At 47.0% G+C, this 21,149-nt stretch overlaps 1 protein-coding gene across 1 annotated transcript; it reads right to left on the bottom strand.

Moving 5' to 3' along the window:
- Positions 1-423: 423 nt before the first annotated feature.
- Positions 424-18,309, bottom strand: Aldh3a2 (aldehyde dehydrogenase 3 family member A2). Its single transcript, XM_051167557.1, has 10 exons — positions 17,981-18,309; positions 16,203-16,434; positions 15,360-15,445; positions 13,060-13,268; positions 12,417-12,534; positions 9,774-9,915; positions 6,091-6,257; positions 3,606-3,705; positions 1,669-1,904; positions 424-856 (listed from the first exon to the last, which is right to left on the bottom strand). Exons 1-10 carry the CDS (start codon positions 18,131-18,133, stop codon positions 776-778), a joined length of 1,524 nt encoding a protein of 507 aa, XP_051023514.1. The 5' UTR covers positions 18,134-18,309; the 3' UTR covers positions 424-775.
- Positions 18,310-21,149: the final 2,840 nt, after the last annotated feature.

Below are 21,149 nucleotides of genomic sequence, written 5' to 3' on the forward strand. Positions count from 1 at the left end.
CCTGGCTAAACTAAGGATCACCTGTCTGCCAAAGCCTTTCCAGAACTCAAAGCTGCCGTGTGGTGCACTGCCAGCCAGGTGGGCCTTCCTGGGAACAAGGCAAGCCTGGGAAGTACTAACTCAGCCCGGCCTCCATACCACCTCCGAGGCTGAGAGATTCTACCCCAACCAAAAATACGCACATGAGGCTAAGGACCAACGTCAAATGAAAGAGGCTACTGACCAGAGACCCAAGCCTACCTCCAACCAAATCTCCAGCCTTAGAAAGGTGCAAAAGAGGAAAAACCCTGAACTGCCGCTGTGAATTCCTAAGCTGTCGAGTTTCAGATTTAATTAAAATGAAACAACTCTGAGAGTTTAAAAAATTATTCTCAAATTAAGTTACACATCTCAATGGTGACTATGATTGGATTTGCCAGGCATGTCCTCCTGAGCTGACCCAGAAAACAATACAGCTCCACGTGTGGCCATTTGCTTTTAGTCAGGATGCAGGCTGCACCAGACCAGCCTAGATGTTACTCCTATACATTTCTCTCAGATTACCAGTGCCTGTCCCTGTCCCCTTTAAGTGATGCCTAAATTAAATTTTAACACTGATTAGCTGGACCAAGGTCCAATATACGTAAGTAAGTTAAACATCCTTCTGTCAGTGACATTAAACCTCCAGCTGTAGAAACAACTAAAACCACACAGAACCCAACCTGGCCCACCTCATACACAGAAAGAAAGCAGGAAGCTCCTACCTCACTCTCAACAGACAGCTGAGGTCTGATCATCAGTGTTTACTGGGCCAGCGCAGCCTGTGAGCTATCAGAGAAGCCAACAGGGCCTCTCCCTTCGGCAGAGCTTGGTATTTCTGAGAAAACCCAAATGATTTCAAATGCAGCTGTTACTACCAACCCACAAGACTGGTGACAGTGTAAGATAAAGAACTTTTCACATTTTAACCAAGATACATGATACATAAACATGGCACTAATGTGTGCTTCTTGCCTCTCGGCCACGTCCATCCTTCAGACACTGCCATGGCTCTCCTTGGTTAGCTGCCCTTCCCCTGTCTTGACATTCACTCCCACAGATTCCCTCCTTCACCCCAGAGCTGCAGACCACCCCGAGAAGGAGGCATCCACAAAGGCCTCTTTGCAATTCCGTCTCTACGATGACCTGTGGCCCAAGAGAGACTATCTAGCATTCCACTTTGGAGGAAAATTTATACCCTAGATAAATAAATAAACAAGCAAACCTAAATAAAAATTATAGCCCTTGCCTATTTTTTCCATCATTCCTTATCGCCATGATGCCTTTACGCACATTCAAGAACAAACTGAAACTGAGGAGAGGACCAGCACCCTGAGGAGCAGAGGGCTGACAGTTCAGCATCCTTCCAGCATGCTCCACAGTGCTTTAGACCCTTGAAAAAGTTGGTAAACTGCTGTAATAATTTTGACTTTGTAGGCCATTCCACCTTGTTCAGAGCTACGGAACTTGGATACTGCAGCGGGAAGGCAGCTAAGACAGTAAGGGAACAGCTGTGCCTACAAACACAGGGAGCTGGCCATCGGGCAGACTTCAGGAGGCGAGGAAGTGTCCCGACAGAAGGGCTTACGGCAGCCCCCAGACGGGGGAAGGGCCACAGGCACTGGTGCCTCAGGGGGGGAGTGGACTCACCTTGAAAATCACAGCAGCCACCACAACCAAGCCCATGACCAACAGCATCCCCAGCCTTCCTTTGTTGAACTGTTTCAGCAGGAAGAACTTGGCCCAGCTGACCTTGGACTCGCTGTTGGGAGGGTACCTGAGCTTGTTAGCAGTTTCTCCCTTTAACCCTTTCAGTAAGCAGGGGCGATGGTGAGAAAAGGTATCAAAACTGTATTTTCCATGATAAGCTCCCATTCCACTGGCACCTGAAATAAATGGGACAGACAAAACAAATTTCACTATAGGGGCTTCTGATTCCAGCACAGACCGAGGAAGCCTGGGGGTGCTCCGCGTGGGGTCGAGACACTCCTTTGCTTTTCTTCTCAGAAATCCTTTCCCAACTTGGCTCCAAGCACACTCATCCACCCTCTCAGCCCGGACGCTTTCCATCAGCAGTGCCCAGAGCTGCATGCCTTCTAGGGGCATGCTGTCCTGTGTACCCAAAGTGTGCTAAAAGTTTCACTGAGTTCTTCAGGAGGATTCCCACAACAGCCCTGGAGCAGCACCTCCAACCCAGTTTCCAGACAGGAAACAGGAGTTTACGGAACCAGTTGATCTGCCTAAGGTCACACAGCTGCTAAAGGAGGCAGCTAAAATGCCAACCCAGATTAGTAAATTGCTAAATGCTGTATGTGTAGTTTTCCCATCAGTCCACGCGACCTTATTTATCCATGGCTTTTCTCACTTGTGTCCCCTCAGTCCTCGGAGAGCAACCCAAAACAAGGTAATAATGTTATACAACTAGGTATGAATAAGCTAGTAAAAATGTCTGCCTTCCCAGAAGCCACACTCACATAATTCACAATGCATGCAATAGACTGGCAGGTGTGCAATGTCCTACCCAGTAGCAATGGCATGTAGGGCGCAATGATGGAAGGCAAGCTGACTAGAAGGCAGGGGACAGTTGACTGTGGCCAAACCACAGCTAGTTTAGCAGGGTTTTGATGGAGAGAGTCATTCAGAAAGCAAGACTAACTCACTGGAAAGACAATGAAATCAGAGAGCAAGCCTGAGGGCGGGCAGAAGAGGGGCCAGCTAAAACCACGCCCATGCTAGGAAGGACCAGACTGTGTCCAATGCTTCCCCAAGAACAAAATGCCTTTTGCCCATCCTCTAGAGAACAGGATTCTCACGCTTCTCAGATAAAGCAACACACAAGGAAAGGCTGCCCTCCCCACAGAGGCTTGGAGAGCCAGGGCAGGCAGCACTGATTACCTTCCTCTACAACACCAAAGATTTTGTGTTCTAACCTTTCTCTCACTGTACCTCATCTGAAAAGAGAGATTTTGTTAATGAATTTGAAACCTGATTCTTGGTCCTTAAGTCTCCTAAAAAAAAAAAAAAAAAGTAAGCAAGTGAAGAAAGTAACCACAACTGTGGTCCGTGCTACTGAGGACAATGGTATTGGGCAGGCAATCAGGAGATTACTATGAGCTGGGTGGCTGGAGGGTTCTTAGAGGAGACCAAGTTCACAGGACCTGCAGAATAAACACCACTCCACTTTAACAGCCTATACAAGAAATCCAGGAAAATGCTCCTGGCACATTTCTATTCAGAATAAGGTCACTGTGATGATTTGGGGGGAGGACTAGGGGGCGTGGCCTTGCTGAAGTGGGTGTGATCTTCTTGGAGGTGTACCACTGGGGGTGGGCTTTGAGGGTTCAGCAGCCCACTCCAGGTCGAGTCTGAGTCTCTTTGCCTGCAACTTACAGATCTGATGTGAGTTCTCAGCCACTGCTCCAGCTCTGCCTGACTGTCTGCCTCCATGCTCGCTGCCACAGCGATGATGGACTCACCCTCCGAAACTGTAAGCAAGCCTCCAAAAGCAAATGCTTGCTCTTTTAAGTTGTCCTGGTCACGGTGTCTCATCAGAGCAACAGAACTATAAGGAAGATGGCCATACTTACCCACACCTCCAAAGGGCAGAGAATTGACAGTGAAGTGCATGATGACATCATTGCCTGTGACTCCACCACTGGACGTTTCATCAATCACCCGTTTGATGAGCTGAGGAACAGACAGAGGCACCCAGGTCAGTCCTAACATCTTGTCACTCCCATGGGTGGATTGTACTCACTGTAGGCTCTAAGGACATGTATACTGGCTTTATGTGCTGGTGTGAATTAAGTTTGGGGAGACACAAGATTCATGCCAAAAATTACTAAAAATATTGTATAAATTTATCTTTAGGTCATGTGTCTATTGTCTCACAAAACACAGAAGGAACCTGTGCTTAAACTTGGGTCCCATCTCTAAGATAACTCATAATTTATAGGCAAATATTCCAAATTCTGAAAAAATTCTGCAATCAAGCTAGGTGGTAGGCAGGTCATACCTGCATCTCAGTACTTGAAAGGATGGAGCAGGAGGAGCATACATTTAAACACAGACAGTGCCTTAAAAAAACAAAACAAAACAAACAAACAAAAACCTGAGTCTTAAATGCTTTTGGTGCCAGCACATCGATCTGTAGATAAAGCGGGGCGGCCCTAGCCTTCGGGCCTGTTTACTTGATCATCATCAAGATCATATTCCAAAACAGCACCAACAGGGGCAGCTTAGAAATTATTACTTCTCTCAAGTTGACGCTGACTGGAAGGCATCTGCCCTGCTAAAGCTCTCACAGTACTGGGATGTGCTCTGCAGGCTGCTGGGGTGGGGTGCCTGGGGAGTCTCATGCAGATGTAAATCATGTGAACTACAGTAACGACCAGTTTGGCAAGCTATGCCTGTGGGTGCAATAGTGGCATGAATCTTATGGGGTAACAGCACTTTCTACTTGGATTTAACTTCCCATTCCACAGGAGAAAACACGCCTGGCACTGAAATCAAGAGTTCCTGCCTGCAGAGCTCCTTGGCCCTCATGATAAACCTGCTACTAGTATTTTGCTAAGTGGACTCAGTGTCAAACTACCCTGTAAATTTGCATTTCTATGTCCATAGACTGGTACACTTCTCAGACCTCATCAGAGAGGTGTCTTTGTGCAGTGGATAGCAGTTAACATAGAAACTCTCAACTGGCCAAAGTCAAGAGACTAAGTGTCTATAGCGTGCTCAGACTCAAATGAGACATTTATATCATACGCCTCCCCTCAGAGGTTGAGTATTATCAAGGAAAAAATGAAAAGATGGTAAGAGGCAGGGGATATGGAGGAGCAAAGTCAGAGTCTGACAGAAAAGACACTGTTCTGATCTCACAGCAGCTGTGCTCAGCAGGTAAGATCAGGCCAGTCAATATTCCAGCAGGGAGTGGGCAGGGACTCCTGAGCCCCTACCATGACTCAAGGGATAGGACAATTTGGCAGCTTCTGGGAGAGGAGAGCCAGTCCTTACAGGTATGCACCCTAGTGTCTCCACCATACTCCAGTGGATGAGCAAGTGCGCAAAGAAGTTAGGGAATGAACGTGATCAGAATACAGTGCGTGCATTCATGAACTCCTCAAAGAGCAATAGAAATAGTATATTAAAATCACTATATCTCAATCCCTGACCTAAATTATGATTAACAGGTATGAAGTGCAAGCCTTTAGACTTGCAGTATTTTTGAAGGACTAGTTAGTTGGCTTAAGATCAAAAAAAGCCTCAATGATACTGAACTACTAAACACCATTTCACTTAAATACTAGTAAGCCTTGAGAATTCATGGTGGCTTTCAGATGGGACTTCCTAGTGACCAGAGGAAGAGCTCTCCACCCAGCTGCACGCTGCTAGCGTACCTTTCTGAACCCCGCACACTTATTTCAAGTACCTGCAGCCATCACGTCACCAGCACTGCCAGCTCCTGAAGCTACCACGTCGTCACTACAGCACCGTGCCATGAGAGACTGCGCGTGGCACCTGCCAGCGAGCTCCTCACACCAACTGGTCCCTTCTTCCCCTTTCTCTTTTTCCATTTTCCTAGAAGGATCCTGGACCTACCAGTCCACGTGGAAGCACCATCTGCTGAGAGCAGCCTATCACTTAGTGACATGAGTGACAGGCCACATGGGAAGAGGCAGAGCTACTTGCCGGGTGAGACAGTGCTGCCCTCCTTTGGCAACCGGAAGCCCAAGGTCTCACTTCTATGATGCTGCCAGGACTTTGACTTCCCCAGCCCTCTCCTGAGTGGTGATCCACATCACAAAAAGCACTCCATGCTGGTACACCTAAGCTCTGTAGTTATTCAGGAGGTGTTTGTTATTCAAAAGCTTGTGGCATTCACCCCTCTGTACTCAGCTCTAAGCCTGGGGAGTAAGGGAAAGGGTCCAGTGATAACCCAAGGCTTCACCACCTAAGACAGCAAGCTAGGAGCACAGTCACTCAGTCAACTCTGGTATACAAATAAGCCATCTATGTTTTATAGCAAGAGGGAAATCTGATTCTTAAGAGTGAGTTATTCTCTAGAAAGCTTACCTTGTTGTTACGAGAAAATATGTAGAGCGCCAGGGGCTTTTCACGGTCATTTATGAAGTCTATGGCGTCATCGACATTTTTCACAGACACTATTGGAAGAATTGGTCCAAAAATCTCTTCTTGCATCACCTTGGAATTAGGATCAACATCAGTAAGTATGGTCGGGGCTAAAAAATAAAATAAAAAATAAACAAACAAATAAATAAAATAACATCAACGGTCACGTTGAAGACAACAAGAGCAAAACTCTCATTCTCTCTTTATTTCACTAGGTCAACCACCCACTGGGAGCCCTGTGGACCAATCCTACTGGCTTGTCTGCTGACAATATGGCAGACTTAGCTTTGATTCACAGAAACCTCCTCCGCACCCTGTCTGCTTTCTGAATCTTCTGTTGCGCTCAGGGAGAAGTCCTAATTTAGACCAAGCTAATCTCAACAGTTCCTCCTTTTGTCATTGATTGACCTAGAAGTGGGCCACATGCCACCTAGGGGATGGAAAGGTCATCAAGATGAAAAACGTTTTGTTTTTTATGGTATTAACAACCATTCACCCATCCAACCCAGGAGAATCTCTGTGAGTTTCTTATTATATGTATACTTTTTGAAACTTTTTAAAGCAGCCAATAAGAAAGGATAATTAAATTAATCTGGGGTTAGCTTCTCTGCTCACCAAATGTGCTTGCATTTCTTCCACCATCTTATGTGGTATTTTGGGAAATTTTTATTTAAAAATCAAAGAACTGATAACATAGTTCAACGGGTAAAGGGCCTCACCACTGAGCCTAACTATTTGACTTACATGCCTGGAGCCTACATGGAAGGAGAGAACTGTCTCCCTCAGGTCCCTGACTTCCACATGTGTGCCATGAATGCTAGTTAGCTTTTGTGTCACCTTGAGTTATCTGAGAACAGGACAGTACACAGTGGGGCAGAGCACACAAGATGACTTTGGGCAGGTCATCCCAGGATGTTTAAGCCATGAGGAGCAAGCCAGTGAGCAGGGGTCCTTCATGGCCTCTGCTTAAGTTCCTGTGTCCAGGCTCCTGCCTTCCCTTCCCTCAGTAATGGAGGATGACCCAAGAGTAATAAAAGAAATAAACTCTTTCCTCTTCAACTTGCTTATGGTGATGTTTTATCTCAGCAACAGAAATGTAACTAAGATAAAATTAGTTCCAGGATCTGAGGATATTGCAATGACAGACTGAGAGGTCTGTTTTTGGAGAACTGTGGAAGGAGTTTGGGCTGGAAAAGCCACTGAACGCTCAAAGCTTAATTAGCTAACAGTGAACTTGGAAGACAATTCTGAGAGCAGAGCAGAGGATGGAGGCCTGCCTGGCTAGAGAGGTTCCAGAGACAAGTTTTGACAGTCCCTTACAGAGAATAAACAGCAAGGCCATTCCATATAGTGAATGAAATTCTGTGCTTCTGGTGAGTTGGGGCTGAAGAACCAGCTATGACTAAGAAGAGACCCAACATCAGTGAGGTGAAATCTTCTAGGAAACGCTTCTAAAGGTGGCCAAGGCTGTCCCTTGTGCTGGCCGCTGAACTTGGTAATGTGTAAGAGACTCCCAGGTAGTAAGGATCTGAAGCCATGACAGGCCCATGGAGAGCAGCTGAGGCTTGGAACCTTGAGAGGCAGTGGTGCAAGTGCAAGCTCAGTTCAGTGGAAGCTCCAGGATTAAAGGGGTCACGAAGAAAAGCTGAGGCTTGGCTCCATATGGCAGGGCCAGAGTCTCTAAAGAGAGGCCAGTAGAGTCTTCAGGTGAAGGTGCAGCCCCGTTGCAGCAGAGGCCCCAGCATTTTGGAGATGCCAGTACTATGGGATGGCAGGCAAGCACAGCAGCGGCTGTGGATGGACCGGCCTGATCCTATGAGACAGGCCGAGTTGTGCTGTGCATGGCAGAGCTGGAGAAGTGGGGCTGTCTACGGCCTCTGGAGCCCTGAAGATTGTGCGTGAGTCCCAGAAGTCAGAGCTGGAGAAGTGGGGCTGTCTACGGCCTCTGGAGCCCTGAAGATTGTGCGTGAGTCCCAGAAGTCTGACCCTGAGCTTCACACTGTGGGACTTTGGTTTTGCTTTGACTTGATTGTAACTGTGCCTGGTTCTTCCTTCCTGGAGCAGAAAGTATGTAACTTATTTTGATTTTATAGCAATCCACAGTTATGAGACCTTGGGTATTCTGGGGAAATTTTTGCTATTTCAGAAACACTTTGGAGTTTCAGAGAAACTCTGGATATCTAATGAGAATGAATGTAAAGTGTTTGAATTTTTAAAAACCATGGGACGTTTAAAAGTTGGAACATCTTGGTGCTGGAGAGATGGCTCAGTGGTTAAGAGCACTGACTGCTCTTCCAAAGGACCTGAGTTCAATTCCCAGCAACCACATGGTGGCTCACAACTGTCTGTAACTCCAAGATCTGACACCCTCACACAGACATACATGCAGACAAAACATTAATGGACATAAAAATAAAATTAAATAAATAAAAAATAAAATAAAGTTGGAACATCTTATATTGTAATGCTGATATTAATATGAGATCACGGGATGAACCAGGCGGGAAAGGTTATGGCTTGATAAATAGAGAGACAAAGAGGAAGAGAAAGAGAGTGTGTGTGTGGTTAATAGTGTTCATTTTATTACTTACTTATTGTGTTATTTACATTTAACCCAAAGTAGAGTCATTTAAGAAAAGGGAGCTGCTACCTGAGATGTCCCTCCCAGGCTGACCTGTAGGCAAGCCTATGGAGCACTTTCTTGGCTAATGATTGGTGTGGGAGGGCCCAGATTACTCTGGCTGGTGCCAAGCCCCAGCAGATGGGCCCAGGTTGTGTAGGAAAGCAGGCTGAGCACACCATGAGGAGCAGAAGGCAGGCTGAGCACGCCATGAGGAGCAGAAGGCAGGCTGAGCACGCCATGAGGAGCAGAAGGCAGGCTGAGCACGCCATGAGGAGCCAGCCAGCAGCCCTTCTTCACAGCCCCTGCCTCAGTCCCTGCTCCAGGTTCCTGTCTCGGGTACCTGCTCCAGGTTCCTGTCTCGGGTACCTGCTCCAGGTTCCTGCCTTGGGTGCCTGCTCTGTCTTCCCTCAGTGATGGACTGTGAGCCCAGAGTCAGAAGGTGAAATAAACCCTCTTCTCCTCGGGCTGCTTTTAGCTGTGGTGCTATATCACAGCAATGGAAAAATAGGAGACTATGGTACCTATATCACAGAATGAAAAATTAAGATAAGCAAATTAAATTCAGTGTAAAGAGGGCCAGGGACACAGCTCAGGGGTAGAGTACTTGCCTAGCATGTATGGGGCCTTAGGTTCCACATAAGAAGAAATTCAAAGTAATACATATTCATGGCAAAAAGCAAATACACAAGGAATGTGATCAGCAAAGGTCAAGCACAGCAGATCAAAGCCTCAACTCCGGAAGTGCTTGCTGTTATTCCACTGTGGGATTATGAGCTACTTTCTCATCCACGAATGCAGATTATTACGTAAAATCCCCTTCTGCTTCTCATGACAAGTAATATATATGAAAATACAAGAAAATGAGAGTAACAAGATACTCTTAAAGGTGTGTACATACATTATTTTAAAAAAGTACAGTGAAAAGCAACATGTACAGTTTATGTAGGACAGAGGATCAGTAAATAGTAGTAAAAATGCCACAGGAAAAGCCAATTTCCTTTACCTATGTAGCGTGTAGCCTCATCAGTCTCCCCACCAAAGGCTATTTTCTGTCCTTCAAGCAAACTTTGTAGCCTCTTAAAGTGACGAAGATTGATGATCCTTTCATAATCAGGAGACTCTTTTACATTTTCTCCATAAAAGTCCTATTAAAAATAACAGGTGTTACTTAATTGTGACAAAACCCATACTTCCATTTCTTCAATAAGTTCAAAATCTGCTGGTGTCTAAAAACAGACCTGGTGTATCTCCTCATTGAATCCCACACCCCTCCTTAAATAATTTACTGCTAGTACAGTAGCACTAACAGTGAGCTTTTACACAAGTCAATGATGAACAAATAAGGTAGACACTCAAGACAGTCGCACGCGCGCGCGCGCGCACACACACACACACACACACACACACACACACCTCTTCTGTCTTTACTTTTCCAGTTTCAGATTCCTACAGATCTCCTGGTCTCCTCACAGCCCTTTCTGGTGGGAGTGGACCAGCTGTCAGGGAAGAGGCTACTTGTCTGCCCATCATCTGCTCTCTCCCAGAAGTAAGCTGGGCAGTTGCTGCAGAGACTCTTCAGTGTTCGGACCCTAACTGTTTCTGCTCATCTAGTCTTTACCAAAGAAGTTTGTTTTGTTGATTCTGTCTTCTCTAGACTGATGCCAGTCAAAGCACTCAATGCATCAAGACACAGCCTTCCTAAATTACTAAGGAAAACATCCTCAACAAGGACGACCAATATTTATCATATAAAACAAACTCAAAACGACTGACATGTAATGCACATTTTGTTCAAGTCCAAGGCCACAATACAGCCAGGCTGTCAGGCTCATTGAACCACAGAGTAACAAGTGGGGACCTTGACCCGCTCCTGTACTCACAGTCCCTTGACCCCTTCCTGTACTCACACTCCCTTGACCCACTCCTGTACTCACACTCCCTTGACCCACTCCTGTACTCACACTCCCTTGACCCACTCCTGTACTCACACTCCCTTGACCCACTCCTGTACTCACACTCCCTTGACCCACTCCTGTACTCACACTCCCTTGACCCCCTCCTGTACTCACACTCCCTTGACCCCCTCCTGTACTCACACTCCCTTGACCCCCCTCCTGTACTCACACTCCCTTGACCCCCTCCTGTACTCACACTCCCTTGACCCCCTCCTGTACTCACACTCCCTTGACCCCTCCTGTACTCACACTCCCTTGACCTCTTCCTGTACTCACAGTCCCTTGACCCCCTCCTGTACTCACACTCCCTTGACCCCCTCCTGTACTCACACTCCCTTGACTCCCCTCCTGTACTCACACTCCCTTGACCCCCTCCTGTACTCACACTCCCTTGACCCCCTCCTGTACTCACACTCCCTTGACCCCCCCCTGTACTCACACTCCCTTGACCCCCCTCCTGTACTCACACTCCCTTGACCCCCTCCTGTACTCACACTCCCTTGACCCCTCCTGTACTCACACTCCCTTGACCCCCTCCTGTACTCACACTCCCTTGACCCCCCTCCTGTACTCACACTCCCTTGACCCCCTCCTGTACTCACACTCCCTTGACCTCTTCCTGTACTCACAGTCCCTTGACCCCTTCCTGTACTCACACTCCCTTGACCCCCTCCTGTACTCACACTCCCTTGACCCCCTCCTGTACTCACACTCCCTTGACTCCCCTCCTGTACTCACACTCCCTTGACCCCCTCCTGTACTCACACTCCCTTGACCCCCCTCCTGTACTCACACTCCCTTGACCCCCTCCTGTACTCACACTCCCTTGACCCCCCTCCTGTACTCACACTCCCTTGACCCCTCCTGTACTCACACTCCCTTGACCCCCTCTTGTACTCACACTCCCTTGACCCCCTCCTGTACTCACACTCCCCGGATCCAGATAGCTTTCATGTTCTCCTTGTCTGGACCCCCAGTCTCACCACTAATTCCACTCTTACCTACCCTATCTCTCCATACTTCCTGTTCTAGAGTTTTCACTCCCTCTTCATACATTACTCTTTGGTGCTCTCCATTCTTTCTGGTGCTCAATTAACAAAAGTTCATCTCAGCAGGGTGGCTAGGACTCTCTGTACCACCTGAACCCAGTATGCCTGTCAGACACTCTCTAACAATGAAAACCCTACACCTCCTTCAAACTTTAGCTTAGTTACCGGAGCACAGTCTTCATTAGTTCCTTTATATACCCTAAAATATAGATAACCCTCTACAGCAGCAGCTTCTCAACCTGTGGGTCATGACTCTTTCACAGAGGTGGTCTATCAGACATCCGATATATCAGATGTTTACACTATGATTCCTAATAGTAGCAAATTTAGTTATGAAGTAGCAACAAAAATATTTTTAGGGTGTGTGCGGGGGGGGCTCCACACCATGAGGAGTTATATTAAAGGGTCACAGCACTAGGAAGGCTGAGAACCACTGCTCCACAGGGTGCACTTTAAGTAGACATTAACTTCCTTCCTTTAAACCACCTGGCCCTCTAGACACATGACAACCTTCATCAGCGAGAGTCATGATGCCAAGGGCTCTCTTCAAGCGATTTGGAAACTTTCTCTTAAAACCACAACATTTATGGCTTTTATGACTGCCTCACTGCAATCAGTGGGATGAGAAAGCTGAAGACAGACCTTCACCGTTTCCTTAACCTTCTGTACGACTTGATCCTGGAGGGAGGCTTCGCACAGGATGTAGTCAGGAGCAATACAGGTCTGGCCACAATTCATGTACTTTCCCCAAGTTATGCGTCTGACGAGAAAAAAAAACAAAACCGAAAACAGAATACGTATACAATTCAGTCATCTTTTCAGTGTTATTTGTTTTGTCGTATGTTTTAACATTTTCCAGTGTATTAGTTACTTTACACATTGCTGTGACAAAGCGTCTGACAACTCTTTATGTTATCTATTTCATCAGCCAGCGGAACATTAGACTTTCTTGCCACAGGCCAGGGTGTAGCTTAATGCGAAGCACAGACCTTCCGGATTCTACCCTAACACGGGAGGGGAAGAAAACAACAACCCTGGGCAAAATATTTTGCCAGGTTTATCCATAAGAATATTTTCAAACTTCCTAAGGAAAACAACATGCTAGCAGGAGGGAGCTCTGTGTGGCTCCCTACTCCAGCAGTACAGTTTGAGGGGCTCCAGTGACCCCTGAGCACACACACCAACCACTGAAGTCTCATGAACCATGAAGTCATAAGCCGTGAGCCAAGCGTAAAGGAAAACATGTTTTTAGCAAAAAGTCTACCTGCTGGGAACAAAGTCTCACCTGCAAGCAACGTCCAGGTCACAGTCCCTGTCAATGTAACATGGGCTTTTACCCCCAAGTTCCAGGGTCACGGGGGTCAGATGCTTGGAAGCAGCTTCCATGACAATTTTTCCCACTGCAGTGTTTCCTGTATAGAGAATGTGGTCGAACCGCTGCTTCAGGAGCTCTGTGGTTTCTGCAACACCGCCATTCACGACCGCATACAGGTCCTCAGAGAGAGAAACAGATCCGTGCTTTGTCAAACTAGTCTCACTGCCTCATGTCAGCAGCTTTTTCAGCACAAATAAGAAGCACTCAGCAAAAGCAGAAGATCAAAATCATGTCCTGAGAGGGACAGATGAGGGAGGTGATGGAGGACACACGGAGGACAACGCATCTGCTGGTGTCCGGGAACCAACAACCTACACAAGGCAGAGAGGCCAATATTTCCTCCATGAGCTTGGCAATGAAAGCACAGACGATAGGGAATTAGTGCGATGGGGAACATGTAGGGTGAGGGCAGGGTATCGTGAGGGATGTCTGCTGCTGTTTTGCTCTGTTTTGCCCAGTGCTGGGGAGCCAACCCAGAGCCATGTACACATCAGGCCAGCGTTCCACCTCCTGATGCATCTCCAGCCCTGCAGTTGCCTGACTCAATCCCAACGCTCTCTCTCTACACAACACTAGGTGAAGCTGGCCAAGCCCAAGGTAAGTCCATGTCTGCTGAAGAACAGGGCACAGAGCATCGTAGTGGAGGCACTTGGACTGAAGCTAGGCTCACGAGCATCTGTGATTCCAGACAAGCTGCTAAACCCTATGCAATCTCTGAACTTGTCACTGAGGAAAGTCCCACAACATTTGTACAATAGCCATTGCATACTCTATGCTACACTGAGGTAGCTAACTTTGAGAGAAAACACTTTGAGTGATAACAGCATGGGGAAAAAAGTAACCACTGAGATCAACAGCCAGGAAAACATGAGGAGACGTATGAACATGTCTACGCTGTAAGATGGATGAGCTGCCTTGTCAGCCTCCAGTTCTCATTCGATCTCTTGCTCATTAGAAGGCTAATCAGTTCTTATTTTTTATTATTTTACTATTTATTATTTTACAGTTCAGCTGACTAATGTACCTTAAGTTTTAATTTTTATGAGCCTTAATCCGTAGGTAAACTGATCCGCCAGTTATCTGAAGCAGGCACATTATCAGCCTCCTCGTTTGGAAAGTCAACCACTGAAGGAGCAAATCGAGCCCTAAGTCCTCTATCTTCTGTTCCAAGTCCTACTCAGTCCATGACACCTCACTATCGTCCATTTCATCCTTCCCGACTGGATAACTAAGCTATAGAGGCAGACCGTTCTGTGAGCTACGACAACAGTGACAAAGCAATAAGGAGAACAAAAGGACTAAGAGCCAAAGTCAGTCTCAGGGAAATTACAAATCAATAAACACAAAACAAACCAGCGTTTAAAAAAAAAAAAAAAAGATTTACTTATTTTATTTATTGCATATGAGTGCTTTATCTGCAGGAGGGTATCAGATTACATTAGATAGTTGTGAGCCACCATGTGGTTGCTGGGAATTGAACTCAGGACCTCTGGAAGAGCAGGTGGCGCTCTTAACCAACTGAGCCATCTCTCCAGCCGCAAACCAGTGTTTTAAAGTTGCCTTTGGATGAAAGCTAAATGAATGAATAGTCTCCCCTGCAAAACTATCTGTGGAACCCAGCAGTCATGAAGAAACCAACTTCCTCTCTAGAGAACATAAGAACTTCTGAATTTGATGCCCTACCCAAAAGCTAGGGTACCACTCTTGCTAGTCAGCCTTCGATGGTCTTAGTGCCTGCACGCTACCTTCTTCCAGGCCACAGACATGCCTTTAAAAAGCAGAAGCACTCGGTCGGCAGTGGTGGGGAAAAAACCAAAACATCAGTACTCATGTACACTATGATGTTCTGTTAAAAAAAAAAAAAAAAAAAAAGATGGTGACAAAATACATGCTAGCTTCTCATTAACTGCTTCACTAAATGATATTTGAAACGGTGCCCTCTGAAGTGCCAAACGGTGCCCTCTGAAGTGCCAAACACTAGAAAGAAATACAGATAAAGCCACAAGCCCAAATACACTGCGTAAGCACAGCCACTGGGTCATTGTACAGTATGATTTTAGAACCTGTGTTGGTTCCCTTATTGACCCAACGATTGGTAACTAAGAGAAGCTGCACCAATCCCCAGCCAGCAGTGACATCCGCTGGCAGAAGGGTCAAGTCTGTGTTTTGCACATAAGCAGATGTGTTGAGGATGGTCAAGACATTCTTACCTGGTCTAAATACTGAGGGAGGAGTTGAGCCAAGATCCTGGCAGTGTTCTCACTTAGTTCTGAAGGCTTAACAATGGCGGCATTTCCTAAGGAAGTAAATAGCAGAAAAATCACCCAGTAAGTAACTTTAGTAACTACCAAAATGACACTCATGTAGGGGACAAACTAAGTTTCACTTATCAAATCTGTCCTACCTCGCAGCTCATGTCCTCTCTCTTTTCATGTTTTCCATCCCAAGCAGGGACCCGTTAGTTCTCGGCATCTCTGGGTTACTGACAACAGGCTCCGCCAGCCTCTCACGCGTCCCCAGATTTCTCTCTCTTTCTTTGCAGTTCTGCCCTTGATACTTCCTCTTTGCCCTAGACCCACTGAGCAAACAGGCTATGCCAGCATAAGCTGCTGGCTTGCAGCTTCCAAAGCAAGAAATCAATCTGTTGGGATTTGCCGTATAGTTAGCTACCATTACACCCGACACCTTTATTTGAATAAAGAAGCTGGTCAGACGAAACCAAATGGTTTGTCTAAAGGCAGAACCAGCAACTAAAGCCACAGTGCCACAGTAGACTATGGATGCCTGACTCTAAAATCTGGGGGCTGCTGACTCAGGTGCCTTTGACTCTCACAGAGCCATCCCCTAGGTACTCCAGTGGCCAGGGAAAACTTCAACTTCTCAGCAGTATTCAGAAATACAAGTACACATATGAATTCTCAATAAACTGCTGGTGTCAACCAAGGCAGACCACTCAAGTACATGTATTTAACTAGATGCTGTCCTTAACTTCCAACCACTATGACAAAATATGACCCTCTAGGAAGGAGTTAAAGACCCAGCTGGCACCAGACCTGCAGCGATGGCTCCCACCAGCGGCTGCATGGTAAGTACAAAAGGGTAGTTCCAAGCTCCGATAATCAGTACGACTCCCAGAGGCTCTGCCTGAACATAGGCATCATCCAACATGGTAAGCAGGTTCTTCTTAGCTGGTTTAGGGGAAGTCAATTCAGGAAGATTCCCCAGCATAAAATCAATTTCCCCAAGGATGGTGATGACTTCATGACTGTATGCATTGAGTTCACTCTGGGGGAAAAATAATCAGTTTGTCATACACAAAGAGTACAATACACTTGGCTCAGGAGAATGGTTCTCAATCTGTGGCTCGAGACCCCTATGGGGCCCCCATATCAGATATGCTGCTTATCAGGTATTCACATTATGATTTGCAACAGTAACAAAATTACAATTATGGAGTAGCAATGCAAATAATTTTTATGGTTGGGGGTCACCCCAACATGAGGAACTACATTAAGGGTAGCAGCATTAGGAAGGGTGAGAACCACTGACTTAGGGTGTCACAGAGCTCAGACCAACTACACCTGCTGTGACAAGCGGCATTATCAGACCCGCCCTAGTTTGCCATCAGATTTTTTTTTTTAAAAAACCTCCAAGTTCTCTCCAACTTGGATGCTCACGCTGGCTCTCTCTCTCTCTAACACAGTCAGCATCTCTAGATGCCTCACTGCTGATACACACCTTTTTACAGTAGGGTTAAACTGACCTCTCTGAGCAATACTTCCCTGACGAATCACAGCCTGCCTCAGTCACAATTCAGGCGCCATGGCAACTTCGATTTTGAGCTGTATCTTGATACTTCATCCTTAACGCACTGGTTTAGAACCATAGTCACCTTTTTGTCTGCATATGTTCTGTTTCGCAGCCGGGTTTAAAATTCCGGACTTACTGTATCTCTTCAGGAGCCCTGTTATTTGTGTATGAGCAAACATACACAGACGCTTGAAGAACGGATGACTCATGGGGTTTTGATATTCATTATCTCATCTTGTTTACGAACCATCACAGGGACCTCTATCAAAAGTACTCCGAAGGAAGGTTTGTAGCTCCTACTAGAACTATTATTACCACTTTTTGGGGAAGGGAGGATTGTAAATCTGAAAATAAAAGTCTGACTATGCCTGGAATACAGATAGAAAGGAAGAACAGTATTACTGGAGAGTATAGGAGAATACAGTTATACCTCAAAGCTTGCTTCACCTGGGACCTCATCAGAAATCTCAGACACTGTCTCAGACAGACTGAATCAAGATCTGAATTTTAACAGGTCCCCCAGGGTGATTGTCAGTGTACCAGAGTTTAAGGATATGTATGATTAGTGATACACCAAGTCATGAAGGAAAACTAGAGTGTTGAAGGTTATTTTAAAATAATAATAACGACACTGCCAACAACAACAAAAAAAAAACATTAAAAAGTTATGAAATATGACAGGAAGTGAAATAGCTAAAATCTACCAAATGGACAAACTACTGACACCCAGACTACCCCAAGAGTTAACTGTACTATGTAAGGAAAGCGACTGTAAATGCAGTAGAAACTGGCAAGGCTACAGAGAGCATTCGCAGAAGAGAAACTGCGGGCGCCAGGTAAAGCATACACTTCAGTGTGAGTGTAAATACGACCCTTTGGGCTCTGAGCAGGGCTAGAGAGTCCAGAGTCCTGAGTCACTCTGCTTCCTCTTTACTGCTGGATAAACAAAACCAAACAACCTGCTACGCGGCAGGAATAAGAGGGCGCACCGGGCCCCTCCCACCACCCCACGGACGCTCGCCTTGCTCAGGTCCGCTGCGATGGCTGCCAAGATGTCTTTCTCTCGCTCCTGCACCATCCTCCGCAGGGCCTCGAGCTGCTGCAGTCGGAAACGCAGCGGTCTCGATCGGCCGGACCGGAACGCCTGGCGAAGCCGCTGGACCTGGCGCTGCATGGCGGGGACTGAGGAGAGAACACCGAGCGGGGCAGGTGCGGCGGCGACACAGTCCTGGCGACGTGTTGCTCCGGGCAGGCGCCACAGCGATCTGCTACCTTTGGTTCCCAGGTCCCACTCGCTTACTGGCCCAGACCCGGCCGCCTGCGGACCAAACCCCACTGCTCGGCCGCTAACGACGCGGTGCACACCTATTGGCCGGGCTTGCGCACGTGACTGAGAGGCCACGCCCCTAGCCGCTGTCAGAACCTCTGGATTGCTGTGCGCGGCCGATGGGTGTGAGGGTGCGTCTATTGGCCTCGGGAGGTGCGGGAGAGTCGGGGTCCTGTAGGAGGAGGAACTGAGGTCCCAGGATGCTCGGCAAGCTGGAAGCGCCCCCCCCCTGTCGCCTGTGGCGTCTCAGACTCAGACGAAGTTGCAGGAGGAGTCGGGGGTGGGGTGGCGGGGGTGCGAGGTTAGCCCGGAAGCCCTACCAGAGTGACGCGGGAAGGAGGTGGATCCAGCTCACACAAGCAAGCTTTGCCCCCCCCATTCCCCCCATTTCCCCCCCTCCGATTCTTAATCCTCTCTACTGCGTCCCGTCCAATTTTTCTGTTCCCTGGTCAGGCAGAACTCTTTCAGAGAGGGAACCCACACCAGCCAGGTTTCCCCAAATTTCCTCTCCTGGCTAATTAGGTAATGATGGGCGTCTGGACCCGTCTGGGGCTGCTCAGCAGTAGTGGTCATCGGGAGGCAGAGGCAGGGGGATCGCTGTGAGTTCGAGGCTAGCCTGGTCTACAAAGTGAGTCCACGACAGCCAAGGCTACACAGAGAAACCCTGTCTCGGAAAACCAAACAGAACAGAGTTTTCCTTCCCATCGTCTGGGAACTTTATTTTCTGTTTCCCTCCCTTGCTTTCACTAGGTTTTTCCCTCTCTGGATTTTCTCCCTTTTCTGACCTATTAAGTGTTCAGATATTTGGGACCAAGTCCCCTCTGCTCAGTCACTCATCTGATGCCAGGGGCAATGGTCAGAGAAGGCTCTCAACTCTAACCTTTCCTCTGGACTCCCAAAGGGCACATTTAACAAAACGCCGTTCTCTGCTTAGACTTATAATGGGCACCTCACAAAGTGTTACTATTTCCTGTTCTTCACCCAGCTGTCACTGATAGTTTCAAAACGTATGCTGACCTCGATTAGTCTACGCAAAACTCTCCATCTGGTTCCTGTCACACAGAATAAAATTCAAAGCCCACGTCATCCTCGAGAAGCCCACTAGGTCTTGGCCTCTGAACGTACCTCTTCCTGTAGGATTACTTACAACTACTTAATGAGTTTTAGCCAGAATGGCTTCCTTGCTGTTCACTGAACCCTCCCATCCCAGGACTTTTTGGCACTCTGTGTCCTTTGTCAGGAGTGTCTAGCTAGCTTTCTCAATTTGGTGCCTTTCACAAGAGCCTGTGAGTTGAGACTTATCTGAGGCGCTTCTTGGCAAAGCAAGGTAATTGGCAAGACCATCCCTCCCATCACCTCTGCCCGGCCCCTGCTTGCTAAAGCAAGCCAATGCAGCACAACGTTCTGTTTGGAGGTTTCATGGTTGAAGCTGGCAGGCTGCAGCTGACAAAGTGTAAGAGGAGCAGGCTTCTAATGTTAGAAGACAAATCTGTAGCCTCCCCACAACCCATAGCAAGCCAGTGGCCGAAGGTCAGTAGCTAGCTAGTACTGTGTAGCAATGTTTAAATTAGCTCAAAGTTCACTGCTGGAATATACTTGGTTATCTTGGTGACCGATTTTAAACTCTCAAGTTAATCATCATTGTGTGGACTTGAGTTATATAAGATAAACTGCGGTATGCCTTGTGCGGTGAACTAAACAGTATAGGTAGTAGAATTCTAGTGCAAACTAGAACAGGATCCATCGTCTCTAAGGCAAGTTGATCTGAGGGCAACAAGCTGCTTTTCTTCCTGAGAGTAAGACCGAAGGTTTCTTAGGAATAAGCGGGCACGGTGGCACACACCTTTAATTCTAGCACTCGGGTGGCAGAGGTAGGTGAATCTCTTAAGAGTTCAGGGTCAGCCTGGTCTACATAGAGAGTTCCAGGGTGGCCAAGGTTATGTAGTTAGACCTTGTCTCAGAAAATAAACAATGTATCATGATTCTATTGTGCAGAGTCACTGAAAGTTTGACTCTTTTGCTATCTTTTGAATATTTTCTTCATTGGAGAAATCAACTGTCTCAGGGCTTCTGTTGCTGTCATAAAACACTGTGACCAAAAGGAGCTTGGGAGCAAAGGGTTTATTTCATCTTACGGTTCCACATCGCAGTCCGTCAGTGAGGGGAGTCAAGGCAGGAACTCAAACAGGGCAGGAGCCTGGAGGCAGAAACTGATGCAGAGGCCATGGAGGGGTGCTGCTTTCTGGCTTGCTCCTCCTGGCTCGCTCAGCCTGCCTTTTTATAGCACCCAGGAGGGGGTGACACCGCCCAGAGTGAGCTGGGTCCCCCTACAGCAGTCATCAGGCAAGAAAATGAACCATATGCTTGCCCACAGGCTAACCTGGTGGGGACATTTTGACAATTGAAGTTCATTCTTCCCAAATGACTTGGATTGGTGACAAGTTGCCAGCACAGCACAGCATAGCAATTGAGAGCATTTTGTTGAGTACAAAAAGCACAACCAAATGCTCCAACAAAATGATCTCGTTATGGAACCAAATAAAGGACTAGAATTATTTATACTCCCAAGAAAAACATTCTTCCTTCTAGCTTTTGAATATTGAATATTCATTGATTTAACCAGCTGAGGACCAGTAAAATCACCACTTCAAGATTAGAATAGCTCTCCACAAACTACTTTCCAGGAAAGACAGCAAACTGGTCATTTGAGAAGGCCCTCTCTTTTCAGTTAAAAAATACTTTCTTTATGGAGGGTGACCCACCCCTTTACCCTCCCCACCACAACCTCAGAGCCTCTTCAGGACAGAACCATGATTACCACAGCTGGTGTAGGTAACCGAAACCTGACCTGGAAGCTCTCCCC

Source organism: Acomys russatus, chromosome 25 (assembly GCF_903995435.1).
Source record: "Acomys russatus chromosome 25, mAcoRus1.1, whole genome shotgun sequence".
In the NCBI taxonomy this organism is placed as follows: Eukaryota; Metazoa; Chordata; class Mammalia; order Rodentia; family Muridae; genus Acomys; species Acomys russatus.

What these genes read in the sequence shown, in the direction of transcription:
- Aldh3a2 (XM_051167557.1), bottom strand. Translation starts at nt 18,133, where the DNA reads ATGCAGCGCCAGGTCCAGCGGCTTCGCCAGGCGTTCCGGTCCGGCCGA. An exon ending in TATTTTCTCGTAACAACAAG is followed by an intron (nt 3,706 to 6,090) that starts GTAAGCTTTCTA and finishes TCTGTTCCTCAG; the next exon opens with CTCATCAAACGGGTGATTGA. An exon ending in TCTGCCCTTTGGAGGTGTGG is followed by an intron (nt 1,905 to 3,605) that starts GTAAGTATGGCC and finishes CATTTATTTCAG; the next exon opens with GTGCCAGTGGAATGGGAGCT.